At 41.1% G+C, this 19,197-nt stretch overlaps 1 protein-coding gene across 2 annotated transcripts in view; it reads left to right on the forward strand.

Annotated features, from left to right (window-relative positions):
• tafa5a (TAFA chemokine like family member 5a) overlaps positions 1-19,197 on the forward strand; it is a 166,360-nt gene that overhangs the window by 88,765 nt on the left and 58,398 nt on the right. For both annotated transcript variants that reach the window (XM_030439818.1, XM_030439819.1), the window contains exon 2: positions 9,140-9,289. In XM_030439818.1, coding sequence (XP_030295678.1) covers positions 9,140-9,289 — 150 coding nt within the window. The remainder of the gene's footprint in view (positions 1-9,139; positions 9,290-19,197) is intronic.

The following is a 19,197-nucleotide window of genomic DNA, read 5'->3' on the forward strand; positions in this document are numbered from 1 at the left end:
CCGTTTCGCTAAGGCGGATGGGAACGTCATCAATTTGGACAAATAACAGTTAGCTCTGTTTTAGCCTGTGTGCTCATCTTGCTCTTTGAAATTGATTTTTGAGAGCATATTAGTAGCAGGGAATTATTTTCATGAAATGTGTAGGAAGCAGAACAAGTTAAGTTTTAGCTGTGGTTGCATGGCAACATTCACTTGACTAATATGTGTGTGTGTGTGTGTGTGTGTGTATGCGTGCGTGTGTGTGAGAAAGAGGGATAGAGACTCGGGTCTATCTTGAGGTTATATTTAGCATTTGTATACTGCATTTTTGCTTGTATTCTTTGATAAGTGCACGTGTTCATGTTTCAGTGTGTGTGTGTGTCGGTGCTTCTGTGTGACTGCTGCTTGCCCAAGCATTTTAGCAAGAAACGAAAGGGCAGAAAAGGAAAATCAAATCACTTTTCTGAGCGACTCCACAAAGCAAGCGAGGCGCTCAGACGAGCTTGCTTCACCCAAAATAGATCGGCCAAGACCACAGTTCTCTCTTTCTCTTCCTCTGCTCACTCCCTCGTCATGATGAGAGAGTGCTCCCAATGAGGATTGTCTCCAGAAGTTTTTCTGACTCATGGCAGCATTGGCAGAGTATTAATAATTTTCAAGGCTAGCTTTAAGATGAGTTCTTTGGTCACTCTATCAAGAGTTTGGGAGGGGGGAAATGGAAGTCTACTGAAAGTTGAGGCGGTTTGAAGGGAGTTCAGTTCTTTCCAACCGCAATCTACTGCATGATACAAGGTGGTGGAATGTTACCTGTAACTCTTTTATTATAATTTGTTGTCATTGTTGATATGTGGCGGACCCTGCCACCTCTCTAGTTTCAAAAAGTGTTCTGGGGACATTTTTTTTCCTCAAACAGCTTGTTTATGGAAAAACTGAGTTTGTATTGTCACCTTACTATTGCTAATATTACATTTCTGATGTAATTCATTCTCAAAAACTACATGAATTAAATGAGAGGATCATTATCACTCCCTGCTAGTTCAATATGAAGCTAGCAGCTGCTTAGCTTAGCTTAGTTGAAGACTGGGAACAGGGAAACAGCTAGGCGCAAAGCTAGCTAAGACAACCAGTTTCAAATTGAATTGACAGATACCAGAGCGTGACTATATTAATAGACCTGCCTACGCAAGCATTGTTTAGCCTTAGTTCTAATGTTGCCTAGTGGCCACTTGAGGTATTGCAGCACAACACGCATTTTCCCCATAGACCACCATTATAATTGAGACATCTGTAAAAATGTCCTCAAACCCAGTGATTAAAAAATCGACCTATCAAGTCAATGTACGATCTATTGGCAGAGCGGTACAACTAGTGGGCAGGGCTAACAGGTCAATCACTGCCATGTATACTCCACAAGCCACTTTGTATGTTTCCAAATTGTCAAACTACCACTTTACAACTAGAAATGGGTGTTGAAAGAAAACATGTGGGTCGCCCGCCACGCTGTATAAATCATACATCTGTACAGCCAACAAACCAATCAGAATGTATTCAAATAAATTCTCTTCCTCCTGCCACGGGAACACCATTCTTCACAGCTGTAAAAACCAAGGACATACACACTCTTCAAACTGCTGTCATCGATTTTCAAGGTCCAGACTCTGAATAAATTGAAGTTTAAGCAATTGGCTGGCATCATTGTTTCTGGACCTTGCTCTCAACTGCAGGGCGAGTTGGAGATTCCGTTGAAGCCCCACATCAGCAGACTGCTCTTTTACCTGAAGCTGTAATCTTGTCGGCTCCACTCTCCTTTCCTGTTACACCGCATGCTGTTCAGCTGGCTCTTCCAGCCTCTGATTAGGCTTGTTAAAAGGATTCATTTAAAAACTAGCCCGTCAGGCCTCAGGGTAGAGGGATGACATCAAGGTTCTACTAATGCAGGGTTTGGATCCAAAATGGGATTTCAGACTCACAGTTTTGGCGCCGGACTCTCCTCTCTCATTCCGAGCAGCTGCAACACTCTGGAGTGATATAGCATTTTTTTTTGTCTGGCAATGTACAGAAACACACGTACACACTCCGTCATCTCCAGCAGAGAGCATGTGATGCTAGTTTCCAGCTACATGGAGCTCCATCAAGGGATTGTGGGTTAAGTGGAGAATGTGTTGAAAAGGAACAGGCTTCAGCCATTACATGCATCATTCTGATGTTTAGAAAGGAGCATGGTCCCATGTTGGCATCCTTACATTTTAAATCACAGCCAAACACACATACACGAGTCATTCGGCTCCTCTGAGGCAAAATAACAGCATTGTTTGCCTTAATATGCAAGTCAATATATTATATTTCAGCGTTTAATGTTCCTCGCCTAACAATGCACATTTTTAGCCCTGCTGGCGAAAACACAGCTCTCAGGATGCCGATCAGTCGGTTGGTTGGCTCAAACCACGCTGGTGCGGTTGGGTCTAGGAAGCAGCATGGCCCCCATTTAAACGCTTTTGTTAACCCCTATTACTTAATTGTCCCCCATCTGTCATTTCAGAAATTAGGATTTGATATAACATTTCTTACCCAAGCTTTGTTTTTTAAATAGTTTCTTATATCCCCAAGCACACATGGTAGACGTTTTTCCAGGGACATAACCGAGGCTAAAATGCAACAATATTGTACAGACTGAATGGAAAGGGAACTCTAATGTAGTCTTTTTCCCGTAGGACATGACAAAGCAGTTTTAACAATGGCAGACATCCGAAAGTACTGTAAATGCAATCGTAGGCCTTACAGAACACTTCCATCTTCGGCGCTCCCTCCCCTTTTGACTCTTTCCTAACAGGTTCATTATCACAACCTTCTTTCCGATGTTTGCCGTTGTCAGAAACCATTGACTCAGAGCCTCTACTGGATGTATTGCTTACCATCCATGCACCATAAACGTCACCTGGACCCATGTGGGTAGTTGTTACGTCGTCTGAAATGGACGCATCTATTTTGGGATATAAACGGGGCATGAATAAGCCTTAAACCAGTAGTGTTGGCTAACTTTACAGGTTAGCCAACACTACTGGTGGGAAAGGAAATGATTAACAATTTCTGGATCCAATGCATCTACTATATCGCTGAAATCTGACGAAACAAAATATCTCAGGCAAATTAGGAAACCACGTAAGCTAGGCCACTGACATTTACTAAATGGTTAGCTGATGTTAAAACACACCGTTATCAGGATCAATACAGTTTATGGGTGTAACGTTACCATTATTTTCAATTTAAATATTAATATGCTAGGCCTGTTACTAGGGATGAATTCAAGATGTCGGCTGTTAGCTTTCTACTTCTTCCCTCGTTTGGCGTCAATGTCATCTGATGCGTTAGTTTACACTTTTAAGCTAAACCCTGTAGCCATCCTTATAGTTAGATCTACTTTATTTATCCCAAGCTGGGATACTTATAAGACAGATGATAGAATTACATTGATACATTGATAGAGTTTGTTGAATAAAACTATGATATTAATAAAGTTAATGAAATTAACTTTAAATGTGACTAAATGTATTTTAATATTGAAACTGATGTTAAACAGAACAAAAAAAAGAACTGGTTACGCAAAGATATTGCGCCCACTCCAAGTGATATGTGTATAATTTACTGCTTATGATCTTTGGTGGTGATTTACCATCAGTAAACATTTCTTTTCCATTTATTGGATGGGAGCCCTCATCTTTCTTATGTACGCTGCCACAAGTATCGCTGTAAAAATGAGGCATAATTATACACTCATTCTGTTAGACTGCACTTCACAGTCCTCAGTAAATTTCATGGCAGAGCACATTTTGTGTCCAATTCAGAAGGACACTCAGAAATACTTTGGAGGTAGCTGTTCCTTGTGCTGCACAGTATGCAATCCCAGCATGACTACAGCATACTGCAGAAGGACAAAAAAAGCCTGTACCTTCCCCTCCTTCCAAGCCTAAACCACAGATTTTTATAAATATCTAAGCATTTGATTCAGCAGATTGAGAATCTAAGAAGCAGCTTTTTGGCTGTTTTGAGATCTCTTTAGCAGCAAAAACAAGAATTTTATTCTGAAAAAAATTAATAAAAAAACAACACGCTCTCAGACATCTTGGCTAAAGATCGAAGGGAAAAGAAAGCCATCTTTTCCTGCGTTTTAGCTGTGCTGGACATTTGTCAAACGGCTGTGTGTGGCAGAACAATTGTAATGTGGTGAGGAGCGGGAGGAGAAATAATAAAGCATAGGAGCATGTCAATAATATTACGTTGTATTAAGCCGTACGCTCTGCCACATGAATCCATCTTCTGCCACAGTCAGAGCTTTCATTTCACTCTAGGGTGGCCACACATACATTTTAATCAGCCATTTGGCCAGCCAAGCTGACAACTGCTCGACAACAGAAGCTGATAAGGGTGATGATAAATCATAGCTATACTGGTACAAGCTTGGGGTTTGTTACCGAGGACACCTGCCAGTTTCAGATTTTCCCCGTTATTCATGAGGCTATTCCAAGAAACAGGATTACTTGCTTCTCTCTTTACAATCCAGATTCTTCACGGGATGACCGTGAAAAGATTAGTCTACATCTTATTTGCTTGTATATACACTGTATATGAAAAATTCCATTTTAATTCAGAGAAATAAACGGCTTATTTTTTGGACCAGACGTATATTCGAGCTTACTGCAAGCTGCCTTGTTGGACCTGTAATATTTTCTAACCTTTTTCTGCAGTTCCCTCCAGGCCAACAAAAAGAGGAAAACTTTCTTCTGTTGGGGAGTTTTGGGTTCAGTTCATTTTTTATTTTTTTTTTGCTTTGTTTGTTTAGTTTTGCTATGCTTAAGAGTGGCAATGTATGTGGTGTCCCTGGCACTGCGCTCTGGAGGCTGAGCCACAGGGATGCTCGGAGCAATTTGTTTTAGAAAAAAAGAGGAATGGAGTCGACTCCTGCTTTTTATTGGGGGACTGAGACTGGCTTGTCCTCAAGTTCACTCACATAATATTTGGAAAGACTGCAAAACACCTAGAATCCTTGCTGCTGAAACCAACTCGTTGAAAACTCTAATGCTTCTTAGCAATTCTCCGTGGATTGCAGCCTCTGCTATCTCAAATACTTGAAAATCACACCCAAAATATTAAACATAGGAAAGGCACAGTTAGCTCAGTCTGTGTGGGGAACTTGAATTGAGAGTCACGGCAAGATAAACCCAACCTTCTGGGTAAAACCAACGATACATATTTAGTCATAGCTTCTTATTTTTTGCTATGGCTCGCCCTGTTGGTGTATTGGTTGATTCATCAGTTGGTTAATCATATCACTACTTTTGTCCATAATTAACTATCACAACAACTGTTGTTTTGGAATTTGGTTCAAACATCCCATGGTCCTTGGAGGATGACTCCTACTGACTTTGGTGATCCCATTGCAGTTCTTCTAGCACCACCGCATTTGTCCAGTGAAATATGTCAGCATTTACTGAATGATCTAGCAGATATTCATGGTTCCCTGAGGATGTATCATAACGACTTTTGGCTATCCTCTAACTTTTCTAGTGCTGCCACCCTAAGGTTGACATTTAGGGGTTTAAGTGAAATTGAGTGACACTGGTTTGCCTCGCTTTTACGTTTCTCTCCCCCTTTTTTCGTTCGCAGTGTTGAAAGTTGTATAAAGTTGCCCCAAAAACACATCTCTCTACTTACTCGCAAGCTTTTGCCAAACAACTCCATATGTAGGCCTGCACTGAATAGGAGAGGCTGTATCACTTTCAGTTTTATTTATATTGCCTAAAATCAGAATCACATTGCCTCAATGGGCTGAACAATCTGTACACTGAATGACATCCTCTGTCCTTAGACCCTCAATTGGTCTAGGGAACATTCTGTTCATGCATTGCGGACGGCGTTGTTCTCTCAGATGGAAATACAATTAAAAGCAAATATTTCTATAAGGTGGCCAGAAATATAGAGTATAGTGGCTGTCAGAGTATATGTGTGGAAAACACAGATTTCAGCTTTGCGATATAAGTATACTAAATATAGTTTGCCATGTACCCTGTAAAGTAACTTAAGAATTTCAACAGTGATTTGATCCTTTTGTGAGTTTCAACATTTTCAAAATATAGTGATTAACAGCGCAGTTAATACTACGTAGCCCTTGCCACAGTGAAACATTTAAATTAATGCTTAAATGTGAAGAATTTCTTACAGTCCTACTGTCGATAAGGACCTATATACACAATGCCAGGAAATATTTCATGAGACAGAGCACAATTATTTTATTCTTATACTGGGTTTAAACAAAGAACAGTCTCTGTAGTCCCCTTGAAGAAGCCAGTGCAGCTGTATAGAAGACAATAAATGTACAGTACATGACAATGCAATGTCAACAACAAGAAAATTAAATTAATTCAGTTTCCCGGCAGCTACAACTGTGACAGTAAAAGCGAGGCCACCGTTTGATAGAATGTGGGCAATTAATGAGCTGCATCCGCTCAAGAAAGAAGAACAACAGAGAATCGCGATGTCACATCAGCCACAGTCTTTGAGCTAGTTGACTTCACACATGGTACCTCGGCGCCTCAGTGATCCGCGCAGTTACATAAGATATCCAAACAGTCTTTACAGCTTCTTGAAATGGAAGACTTCCAAAGAAAAAAAAAAAAAGGAACTGACAAAGAGAGGAAGCAGGAAGAAGGCAGCGGTTGAGATGATCTGCAGAGATGGTGGGTGGGGTAGGATGCAGGAAGTAAAACGCACATACGTACACACACACGGGAGCACACATGACAAGTCATTATCCAGCATCACCCGGAGAAGACAGAAGAGTTGCAAGAGGGAGGAGAGAGTTAAGTGGAGGAGAAAAGGAGGAAAGAGCAAGCGATGTATAGGAAGAAAGGAGGAAGGAGGAAGAGGGGAGCAGCGGAGGTGGGGGGGTGGTTTGTTCTTGATCTCCCAAGTGCAAAAGGCATGACAGATTGGATTTTGTTTTCATGCCTTTTCAAGCAAAGGCATCAAGTGTTACGACATCTTTCTGCATATTTTTAATCACTTCCCCTGTCTGCTTGGTAGAGGTTATTTATGGATCCATGCGTATACCACTAATGTATGGCTGCTGGCTTTAGAGCAGAGATGTAGATGGCTAAAGATTAGTGGTCTTAAACTTTTCGTAGTTGAATTCATTGGCCATTCAGTCTGTATGTGTGCTGTTAAATGCACAACTTTGTTTCACTCTCAACACTTGATTTTTTTTTGTTTTGTGTGGTATGTGTGTGTTTATGGACTGACAACAAATATAATGACAATTCCTTAAGCCAAACAACCAAAGTAAGAACCCTTCGCCTGATGTCAACATACATCGTCACGAATCGGAAAACTAAGGCTGGAACTAACAATATTTGTCATCGTCAAGTAATACGACGGCGATTTTCTCAACCGATCAGTGTTTCCCAAAGCTCAAGACGACATCCTCAAATATCTCATGTCTTGTTATATTCACAACCAAACTCAATGTCCCTGTATCACTCTTGTTCTAAACCATACATAACTACATAATAGTAGTAGCCATAATTAAAGAGTACTCAATCACATAGATCCTAGGCATCTATTTTTTTATTATTTTTTTTTATTAAGATTCATGCGTTATTCCCTGATACACTTACAAAGATATAAAAGAATAATCATGTGATTAAATGGAATCATGTGTTCCATTTATCTGCATCCACACCGTAACCCATCCTCCGTCCGAGTTACGTGGAAATAAGTTCAGTAGTTTCTGTGTAATTCTGCTGACAAACCAACCAACCAACCATCCAACCAACAGATAAGGGTGAAAATATAACCTCCTTGGCTGAGGTCAAAGGGAGGAGAAAGGTTATAATGGGGAAAACGCATTTATTGAGTGGGAAGCGGCAGCATGGTACTAAAGCTGCATTATGTTTGTGCTTTTTTCCCTCATGTTAAGAAGGGGACACACTTCTACATATGCAGACATTTCCTCCTTCTGTGGCCATGGCCACCACAGGTACCGGCATGTGGATGAATCCTGATAGATCCCTATTACCCCGGCTGTGACCCCTCGCAGCTCAGTTCATTAAGGCGGCCACCCAAGTGTTCGGGACACAAGTCCAGATTTAATCACAACTTCCATCCTCTTGCCAATCACAATTAGCTCCTGATAAGCCTCTCCAGGATGGCACCAGAGGGCCTCCACACACAGACAAAGGTTAATTTGCGAGCAGCAAGGGCCCGGCTACAGGGCCAAAGGTCACCTGATTGAATACATAGTGTGTGTGTGTGTGTGTGTGTGTGTGTGTGTGTGTGTGCGTGTGTAAGAGATGGGGGGGGGGGGGCTTGGCAGCAATTACAAAGTTCATCAGTATTCATGTGTTTCATCCATGGCTAATGGGTACATTACCTTCAAAGAGGTGTGCTGATAGGATGTGGCCCTTAATGGGAAATAGCTTGTGGGCAGTCTTTAGGTAGCTGAAATTTAAAACTCGTTCCTCTACCGACGGCTTTTAAAGACCCTTCACTCATGCAGTTCTATCAGTGAGCAGCTCAGTACCAGTAACCTCTGTCGGCTTCTGAGTAATTCATCCAGGACTGTTCTGGGTGAAGGGTCTGGATCTGCCAAACTTTAAGGAACCCATGTCTATTCTGGCATAAACGTTAACATTCAAAAACCATATCCAGTTTGGTCAAAGTCACTTTGATTCAAGTATTTGTTTATTTATAATTTTTTTAATGAGATCACGTTGTTTTTTTTAATCTTTACGCAGGTAAAACCTTACAGACTTTTTTCACATCTTATAGAAAAATAGGACTTTCAATGAATTACAGACACGCAAATACATTAAGTGGAGTGAAATGTCTTACTTGTGTAAATGTGCTTTTCACCACTGGTGTTGTTTAAAGATAAAAGTGCAGGCTCTTGTGTCAGTGCTTCCAGTGAGACCGACTCCTTCAAAATTTGGTAGTATTTGTGCCATGTCCTGCCAACTGAGCTACAAAAGGCTTACGAAAAATAACAGAGGGAGACCACTGAACATGTGACAGAGCACCAATTGAACAGATGAGACAGACTGGCTTATTTCTCCCTGTTTATGATTTCATCTCTCTGACCTCGCATTCTGTGGTGCAATGTCATTTCCAGGCCAGCTGGCAGCGGGGACATGTGAGATTGTGACGCTGGACAGGGACAGCAGCCAACCACGGCGGACCATCGCCAGGCAGACGGCCCGCTGCGCCTGTAAGAAGGGCCAGATCGCTGGAACTACAAGAGCCAGACCCGCCTGTGTGGACGGTAAGAGGAGGCGTTCTTTGAGGGGGGCCACTTGAGTTTAAACCACCCGAACGTTAGCGCGCCTTTTCTTTTTTTTTTTTCCTGAGGCGTGTCTGATTCCTACATTGATGTTGGTGCAGGAGCACGTGAAAAAGAAAAATTCTTCAATATCAAAGTGTTGAATCATGTCATCAGTCACAGGGCAGTCACAGTGCGGCGGGTTTTTAAGTAGAGGCTTAAGGTGGATAAACCTTCATTGTGGAGTAAAGTGGATCACAGGGCTGTCTTTGTGAGGTTAGTACAGCCCGCAACAAATCAATTTACAGTTGAATCATTTCGAAAAGTGGCTGCAGGGGGGCTTCTTAAATCCCCTACCAACAGATGGGCTTATATTTCATGGAATAGTGAGACTTTTTGTGGAATAATGTCCGCCAGAGTGCGTTTCTATTACAGCTCTGATTAAAAAAAAGTTGTGAAGCTGTGTGAAATGTCATATAATACTTAGGTTATAATCACTTGAAAATGAATGAATAAATGTAATAAGGCACATATATAAGAGTTCATAATATCATCATAGACACTTTTATTTTGAGAGAGAAAACCATGTCCATTATGCTATATTCAACACTTATAAAGTCTTATCAATGTTGATACGCCTTTAATTTAAAGATGCCTTATTATCTGTTAACTATTACCTTATCTTGTAAGGACTTAAAGGTACACTATGCAAGTTGTTTTACTGGCCTGTAAACAAACAAAGAGGCGGGGCTCTCAATGGATTGAAAAGCAGTTTGTGAAAGCTAACACGAGTTTTAGACACACTGTTAATTTCCCAATTGCTTACAGTAAACATTAGAGCAAAACAGGCCTGTATTAGAGACATGGTTTGGTAGGAATAAAGACAGCACATTGCCCATATCGAAGTCCTGCAGCTCAAGACTACGTGACCAAAAGTTACAAAGTGCACCTTTAATGTTAAGCATCGAAAAATAGTATTCGAAACTGATAAACTTAAGTGTTTTTGTGCTCATTCTGAATTCAGTGCCAGCAGCATTTTTCAAACAAGCTTACATTTCACACAGCGCTCCAACCTGAATCAGAATGCTGAATTGATTGACAGAAGATGAATTGAACGATCCTCTCAATTTTTGAAGTAAAATTTCATATCTATCATGGTTTCGGACATGTAGTCGAGCTAAGCTAAGCCTCGAGGAAACTGTGATGGCTATTTTTCACTCTTTTCTGACATTTCATCGGCCGTGACAGTTAATCAATTATTTGAGAACATAATCTGCATTTAGGAGTTCTGGAGAGGAATACACTGATGCAATGCTTACAAGATAGAGCACAACCTAAAATGCATGGATGGACATTAAAAACGGAGGCGATAACAGTAAATGTTCACCCTAAATGAGGAATAGTGGCTTGTCTATGCAACGCCTCATGCCTAGACTTTATTTTTGCCAAACAGTGATGATATGGAAGATAAATATTCCCTATGTTGTTTTTTTAATTTATTTTCCCCTCTGTTGCATATATAAAACGAGTGCATTTCAGACGAACATAAATAGACATAAATGTGTGCATACAATTGTCGAAACAAATAGCTCCTATACTTAGTTGATATTTAATTATGGTAAATTTAAATATCTTTTTTAAATATTTGGTGAAGCGATGTATTCATTTAGTTAATATACCATAAGTTTATTTGTGTTACATAAAGGTATTATTTGTAAGAAAAGTAGATTTTGAGTCCCATCTTGTCGTATACTGATGCTTTGGGATGGTGGCCCACCCGAGTTTAGTAAGGGTCCTGTTTGTAAGGTTTTTTCTTACAAATAGGACCTTTAATTACATCATGTATTCTCCGACACACCTTTCTGAATGCAAGTGTGCAAATTATTATATTTCCCGTCTAAAATACCAAAAATTGTCACTGTGCTGTGAAAACAATGTGCCTCCCAAAAACATTTCGCTGTTCATAATCTAAGAACAACGGCCCTGTTCGTCAGCTTCATGACAATGGCTTTTAAAGAAGCTGACAGGTTTATAAATGGTTTGTGCAGGCTCAGCGGCCAAAGGAGTCTCTCAGCCAATAAATTGGTGATGTGTAATTAAAATTCTCAAAATGACTGAAGTTGGAGCTGCGTGGTTTTCACAGCAGCGATGTGAAGACGATGTAGACTGTATATTTGTAATGTACTTTTGGTGCGGTGGACAGCGAAGAGTCTCATTAGATGTTGCCCCGGCCTCCTCACATACATCTAATGGAGGAGAATCCGGAGCCATTCCTCTGGTCACCACTCTGCCTCCATGACAGCTCAATGTATCTCGAGGATGGGGCTGAACGATGGTGTGACTCAGGCTCTTCTTCCATCTATTCCTGACATCTTCATTGTGGTCCCGCCGCCTCTTAGGGTGCCTGTCACCGGGCCTCTCCCTCACAAGATGTGGCCTCTAGCCTGAGGAGGGACGGGAGGGTTCATGCGGCAGGTGAAGGCAGACTAAACGGCTCTGTTAGTTAGGACAGACCTGCAGCGAACTGTACTTTTGGATGTCTTGTTTTTCATTCAACCGTGGCCTCACAGTTGTGTGTCGGATCGGAGGAGCTTTCGGTCCTCAGAGCGCAGTGTGACTGTTTTTTACCTGCTGGTCGTTTGAGGAGAAAGCTTTTCACCATGTGTGAGCGTACCGAAGCTTATTTATCTATTTATGTGGCAGGCACAGAGGACTTTGGAGACCTGACCTTTCTCCAAATTCAGTGTTTTCTTTCGGCCGCACTACTTCACGCTGAGATATGTGCACTTTGTCCGAGTCCTAGAAAGAAAAATCTGATCATGTAGACATGACCGCCAACGCCGTGGAGTCACTTTGCTCCCTCTTTTCGCCACTGAATAAGTTGTACTGATGTTGCATGAATCCACAGTATCCAGATAGTATCAGGAGGCATTTGTCACAATGTGGGCTCCATGGAGTGCTGTGGCATTTTGTGTAGGCCTGGCTCTTTTTTCTGAAGAGAGCTTAGGCTTATCTGCTGACTTGTTACAGACCTGCGCAGGTGGATGGCAGTGCAACCAACCACCCGACCGAAAAATGAACACGAAATAAAATCTCAAAATGATGCTCCTACAGTCGTTATGTCGCTACAGAGATGTAAGAGAGAACAATGGCGATTCATTGTATTAGCACGGCTACTTCTGTCATCATATTAGGGTTTATTTGTGTATTTCAGTAACAAAAGCCAGTCACTGTGAAATGCAGCTACAAGAAATTGGAAAAAACAAAACAAAGGAACAGGTATCAATAGTAGGTGATATAAGGAGGGATACAACCCCCTCTTTCTAAAAGAGTCAAAATGCATCCCTCTTGTTAATCTGCCATCCCTCCTCTCCATCCCCTGGTAGCATTGTGTGGTCATAGGGGTTGAATATCTCCGTTACCTTTATGCAACTGCGGTTTGCTCTGAAACCAAAAGAACAGAAAGACTCGGTGTGCACTTCTCGGGTGAGTGAAACGAAACGCGTCCACCCACCCCCCAGTAATAAAATAACAGTTGTCTCGAGGTAAGTGCCACGTGGATAACGGTGGTGCTAACTAACAAAATGCTGATTCTCTCAATGACAGTTTGGACTCTGTGGACAGTGATCAGTCTAGTACTGAGTGACCTGAGAGGCCGAGAGAAGTGGTGCGGTAATGGAGAGTCAGAAGTATTTTGGTCCTGTCAGGTGTTGAGAAATATACAGACGATCAGTTTTACGGCAGTGTAGAGCCTTCATTAAGATGGATTTAGGTCATTTTAAATGACAGTGATGGAATGTTACAAAGTACATTTACTCAGGTACAGTTTTTAGGTACTTGTACTTGACTTGAGTATTTCCATTTTCTGCTTCATACTTGCACTCAACTACAATTTGGAGGCAAATGTATTCTACTTTAACCCCGTTACATTTATTTGATATATTTTGCATGCTGCATTAGAGCCAAAGTGGCACATTTTTTATTGTAATGTTTTTTTTTTCCAATGAGCACAACAATGCAGGAAAAAATTTAGAAAATCTGATCCAATAATTAGCAAGGTCGTCAACTGGTTGATCGATAATATGCTGCATTTACCTTACCTTACTTCTTACCTTAACCTTTTTACAATGCTAATGAATTACATATTACAAAACATTGTGGCTGAAGTGTTTTTTTAAATGTTTTTATTGCACATAATTATTCCAAGTTCCAGACGTTTAATTAATTAAAAAAAAAAATCTGAGAATATAAAACACTAAAAACCTCATACTGCAGTTGTATTTGATGTACAGAATTTCCTTTAGTCATAAACATTCCCAATAAATATTTTATTTTTAAGTATATTACATTCATGGCTGGTAGTTGCAGTGCTGGTGTCAGATTCAGAAACAATCTACAAGGCCAAATACAGTCCTTCATTCCAGACAGTGTACTACCGGGGTGAAGACAAGCGCTGTCTTTAGGATAAACTCAAAGATCAAAAGCCTCTTCCCGTTGCTGTTGTTTTCATAAAAGGTTGAGTTTCGGAAAGTACTAGCAACTAGCTACGAGCTCGCAGCCAACGTTCAACGGCCTTGCTTCCATAGGAGCTCCGGAATGGACAAACCAAACACAGAGGGGTGTTCAGTTGGTTGCAAGAGGCAGCCTCACCACTAGATGACACCAAATCATGCACGCTGGATCCTTAAGATACTTTCAGTTCTACTCAGGTGTTTCCATGTTGTGCTTCTTTATACTTTTTATACTATCCTTATTAGGCTGAATGTATTTGACAGACTCTCATCACTTTGCAGATCACAACCATAAGCTATAAATGTATGTAGACGGAGTCACTTCTGTGTGTGCGAGTGTTTTCCTACGTCGGATTGCAATTCACCATTTTCCTCATGTACTGCCGCACTGCCTTGTATCGGAAGAAAACAAACACCTTTATTGCTGTTCATATTACAAAATCCCAGAGCTTGATATTATTGCCATGCAAATCTGAGATGCTTGTCTCCACAAATGCAATCTTATTTGTTTATTCAGACTCAGCCTCTGCTCACTTTGGGGACAATGCGCCAGAGAGGGAGGGAGGGAGGGCGAAAAGAGAAGGCTGACATAAAAGACCCCAAACGCCACAAATAGGATTTCAATCAGTTTTAATCTACTCCAGTCCTTGAGGTCTGCTCTCTGTTGTAATACGCCTTTCGCCTTGGCTGACACGATCCGTGTCCTTCATGCTTCAGACTCCGTGTCCCGTCCATGCAGGGTAATCCATAGCTCCATCGGCGGGTCTCACCTGGCTTCCAGGATGGCATGAGGTAATGAAAACGGAGAGCGTCAGAGTGCCGTCGATCCCAAAGAGTCAACTCTTTGTTGTTGTGCGTTTCCCGCCTTCAAGTCGCTCCGCGTGTTTACTGCTTTAAGGAAGGGAGAATGCGAGCTAAGCTGCCGACATGATATGGTTTCCAGCCGCGCTTGTTTGATGCGCGAGTCCACGAGAAGAAAAGAGAGAAAAAAACACCTCGAAGAACCGCGTCTCTGCCGCATGAAGTGCCTCCTTCCACTGACCCTTTCACTTTCTCCATTTTATTCTATTTTACTCTCTGCTTCTGCTCTTATCCCCCCCCCCTCTTTTTTTTCTGACTCTCTCTCGCACTGCTTTCACTGTAGTAGTCATTTTCTCTCTCTCTCTACTGTATGCCGGCGGCAGCTCTACCCATTTGAGGCCTATATCGCAGCCTAGTGTTGCATAAGTACACCTTCTCCCATCTGCAATTTCATGCTCTTGAGCCTTTTTACCTCTGTGCTTGATGACTTTTAAGAGAGCTGATATTGATTCTTATTAGGAAAGTGAGAGACCGAGAGAGACTTTCAGGGAGATGGAGAGAGTTTGACGACTCCTGCTTGCCGGCTGCAGGAGAGAGTGTCAGAGCTGCAGAAAGGAGGGGGGGGGGGGGGGGGCACTCCAGAGACTTACAGGAGCTTGTCGAGGGTCACTGGTTGTGGTTGTGATAGCTCAGCGGGGAGTCCCTGTGCCCGAGGTGAATGTGTTTGTGTTTGGTCACCTTTTGCTTGGATGCTGACATTGATGAAAGCCTCAAAGGTGACCGGTTTTAGGAGGCTCAGGCCCGCAGGTAATGCCGCGGTTGCACGACACGGCTCTCAAAGTCATCGGATCGCTGTGCTGGTCACGCTAGACAACATTCTGTCTTGTAATCACACAACATGACTGATCAGCGACAGGGGGTCACACATTACAAGATCTGTCACCAGGAGGACTCCCTGATGAGCCTGTCTGGCAGTCAACTCTGATCTCATTGGCTCCAGATCACGGAAGCATGCTGATATTAGCACGACTTCAGAAAGAAATACCAGCATTGGCCCGAAATGAACATTTCTGCTGATATGAAAGGATTGTACGATGGCGCTTAAATTATGCGTAGGCGACCAGACAATTTGACAAAGTGGTGACTAGGTAATGAATAAAGAAAAAAACAACAGTATGTGCATGCTAGCTTGTGTGTAAAATTCTTGTACTATTTAGAGGTATTTGTAGTTTGCTCAAGTACTTCTTTTTCTTGGCATTTCAGAGGCAAATATGGTACTTTTTACATTTATCAAGTCACTTTGCAGTATGCAATTTTCCAAATAAAATGTGATCTGATTATGAAATATATGATAAATGGGTTCAGTGCACATCATGTTTTGTCTTATCAAGTCATTTTAGTTGAAGTGATTGAGCCCTACAGCATGCGATTTTTGATTTTTTTTTTGGTCACTTGGCAGAAATAAATAGTGAACACAACATTGGCCTATCATCGAAAAACTTGCTTCCGACATTTAACCTGGCAAATACATGTCAATATTCACAGCCTTGTTGCTCTGTCTTTGGTCTCTACCAACTTGTTATGGATACAACTTATAAATACTCTTCTAACTCACCAGCTCTATCTGTTTACAGTGTGTTATTTAACATTAAAGTTGTGGCTCGAAAACCAAAAATGTGGGCTGAAAGATGCTAAAACGCTCCGTTAAGTTGAAGGGAGCTGCACATTCAGGTGATATCTCTCTGTAGGTTAATCACCATCAACAACATTGTCATATTATCAGTTTATGCATTGTTGTAACAAAAATTCGAGCATCTTTCATAATAGTGAAAACATCTGACAGAGCAGCGAGAATATATTTTTTAGAAAGTTTCAAGTATCTGTATTTATCTATACTTGATTAAAAGTAGGTTAAAATCTGATTAAAAGCTGGTCTGACACCATATTTGTGTTTCACAGACTTATCACTTGTTCAAAGTAGTTAAGGTTGTAGATGTAGATGTAACGATGTAATTATATTCACAAAAGTCTTCATTAGATACATTTACTTTACACATTGATGCATTTATTATCCTAATCAATTTTGCTATATATGTATGGACAATAAAAGTGAAAGAGTCTTTTTGTCTGTGTATTTTTCCTTTAATACTTGAGGTACATTTCTGCTGACTACACTTTTGTAAGGTTTTGAATGCAGGACTTTAACTTGTAATGGAGTAGGAATAGTCACATCTGTAAAGCCGCACTGCAAGCTGTAGAAATGACTCTCATCCCGCTAGATGCACATCCCTGGGTAGCTCGCATATGAGGAATTGTTCTGGTGAATCAGGCAGTGATAGAGACAACAGTGTGCGTCAGGCTCTGTCTCTGGGCTATTAGACAGTACCAGAGCTCCAATCACACTGCATCAGCCCACTGGTTTGATTTGATCCAGGGAGGGGAGGAGGGGGCCGCGCTCTGTTGGGGAAACATGTCATGTCAGCTACGGCAGCCAGTTAGCCGGCTAGCCGCTACCACAGCACTGTCCAGAGGGAGTGGGAGTGGGAAAAGACGGTCCGGTGGTGAATGTGTAATGTTGCACCTTCTCCCTATTTTCTCTTTCTCTTTCACACACACACAAACACACACACAAACACACACACACGGACTGAAGACTGATGACTACAGGCTGCGGCCTTGTCAAAGGGAGAGGAGGAGGGAGAGGCCAGGCAGATGGGAACCGCAGCCTGAGGTGGGTTGCTTCTCCTTGGGTGTGCTGGTTTGGAGGCTGTAGCCTCTAAACTGGAGCGGGACACAAATCACATGGATCTTTTTATATACAAAACACACCCAGGATGCGCAACTCTCCCTCTGAGTCTCTTATGCATTGCATCTTTTCTTATTTGCATCGGTGCTGCTCGCAAAACAACATTTGTTTTCTTTCCAGAAATCATCAATTTAGATTTAAGCATTGCAAAAAAAATCCAATTTGAAATAATAATAGGTTTTCAGCTGTGTTTTGATTGTTGTTCATGTGTGAAAATAGATGATATCTTCCAATATAGTCTAAGCATCATGTGTAAAATGTTTTTGTTCACCAATATTGTTGTTTACCTGTGTTTTACCTTTTTAAATCATCTTGTAAAAAGTGCAGTTTTTCCAAATAATATATATATATTTGTTTGTTTTTCTTTTATTTTGGCATTAGCCTGATGTAAAATAAACCATTATCTGTGTTGGGGATATGAATCATCTATCAGCATCCTGTTTCCTATCATCACCAAATAAATTCTACCAAAAATAACTGCCGTCTCTGGTTATCACAGCAGACAAAAATGAAATAAATGATAGCAGACCTATAATGAAACAAAAACCATTACACATAGCTGCATGTGTAATAGTCTGGTTTTAGGGGTTATACTGAAGGCAAAAGCAAAAACTGTTGCTGACATCTGCTGCCACAGCTTCGGTTCACTGTGCTGATGTGACACTGTGACACCGAAGCTGATGGTAAGGGTTAAAAATAAAAACAAATCTGGAAGGGGGGGGGACATCTATATTATATAGTCTGTTTGTGAATTAGGTCAGAGAATACAGTGTTAGAGTGAGATGAAGAAAAGGTCTGGCCTCGCTTCCAGGCAGTGATATTTAAAGATTTTATTTTTTCCGCCGGGCTTTAATATAAGAATTTAGTACTCAAAGTGCTCCAGTTATGTTGCATCGTTTAAACCACAATTTGTTCAACTTTTATTACAACGAGCTGCTCCTGCGTGTAGGTTTTTGTACATTTTCAGTGGGGGGCATTTCATTTCTACAAATTAAGTCTGTAGTGCTGTAATTATGGATGATGTTTGTAGCATTTGAAGAAGGAAAAAAAAAAAGCATTTAATTATATTGTTGTTGCGGTGCACTTTTACTGTTTCACATCATAAGACTTCATAAGACTTTGTAAGAAGTTTACAAAACCATGCACATCAAACACATTCGAGGTGCACTATGTAGTTTTGGAAAGGACATTTTAAAACGAAGAGAACGATCTCCATTGATTTTATTTTTATGCCTGAACAAACTAAATAAACAAACCCTCTTACTTTCCATGACTGAATAAACAAACTGAAGCAAACAAAGGAAAACACAAGCCTTTACTGTTTTACTTTGTTTATATTTGGCGGACCCTGCCACCTTCCTAGCCTCAAACAGTGTTCCAGGGACCTTATTTTCCTGTTTATTCAGTGATGGAAAAGATAAATATTTCTGAGTTTGTATTATACTACGTCATTCATGTTATGAATATTAAAATTCTGCTTTTGAATTTCTTATCCAAAACTATATAGTGCCCCTTTAAATACCGTGTGAAAGAAAGTGTGAGTCTGCACACTAGAGCATTTATTACCTATATTTATTAGTATATTTTAACCACCTTAATGTACCACGCCAGGATGATGATGATTTGGCAGCGCTCACAACCCATACGCTGCTGTTTTAGTTATCCGTTTTAAAATGACAGGAGAATGAAACAAAAAGTGTCGAGTCAGAGTCCCGTCGTTGTTTTCCACACACTCCCTGAACATAATTGAAGCGACTCGCTCCAGATGACGAGCCATCGCCTTCACACAGTAT

The sequence above is a fragment of the Sparus aurata genome, chromosome 14 (genome assembly GCF_900880675.1).
Source record: "Sparus aurata chromosome 14, fSpaAur1.1, whole genome shotgun sequence".
Lineage (NCBI taxonomy): Eukaryota > Metazoa > Chordata > Actinopteri > Spariformes > Sparidae > Sparus > Sparus aurata.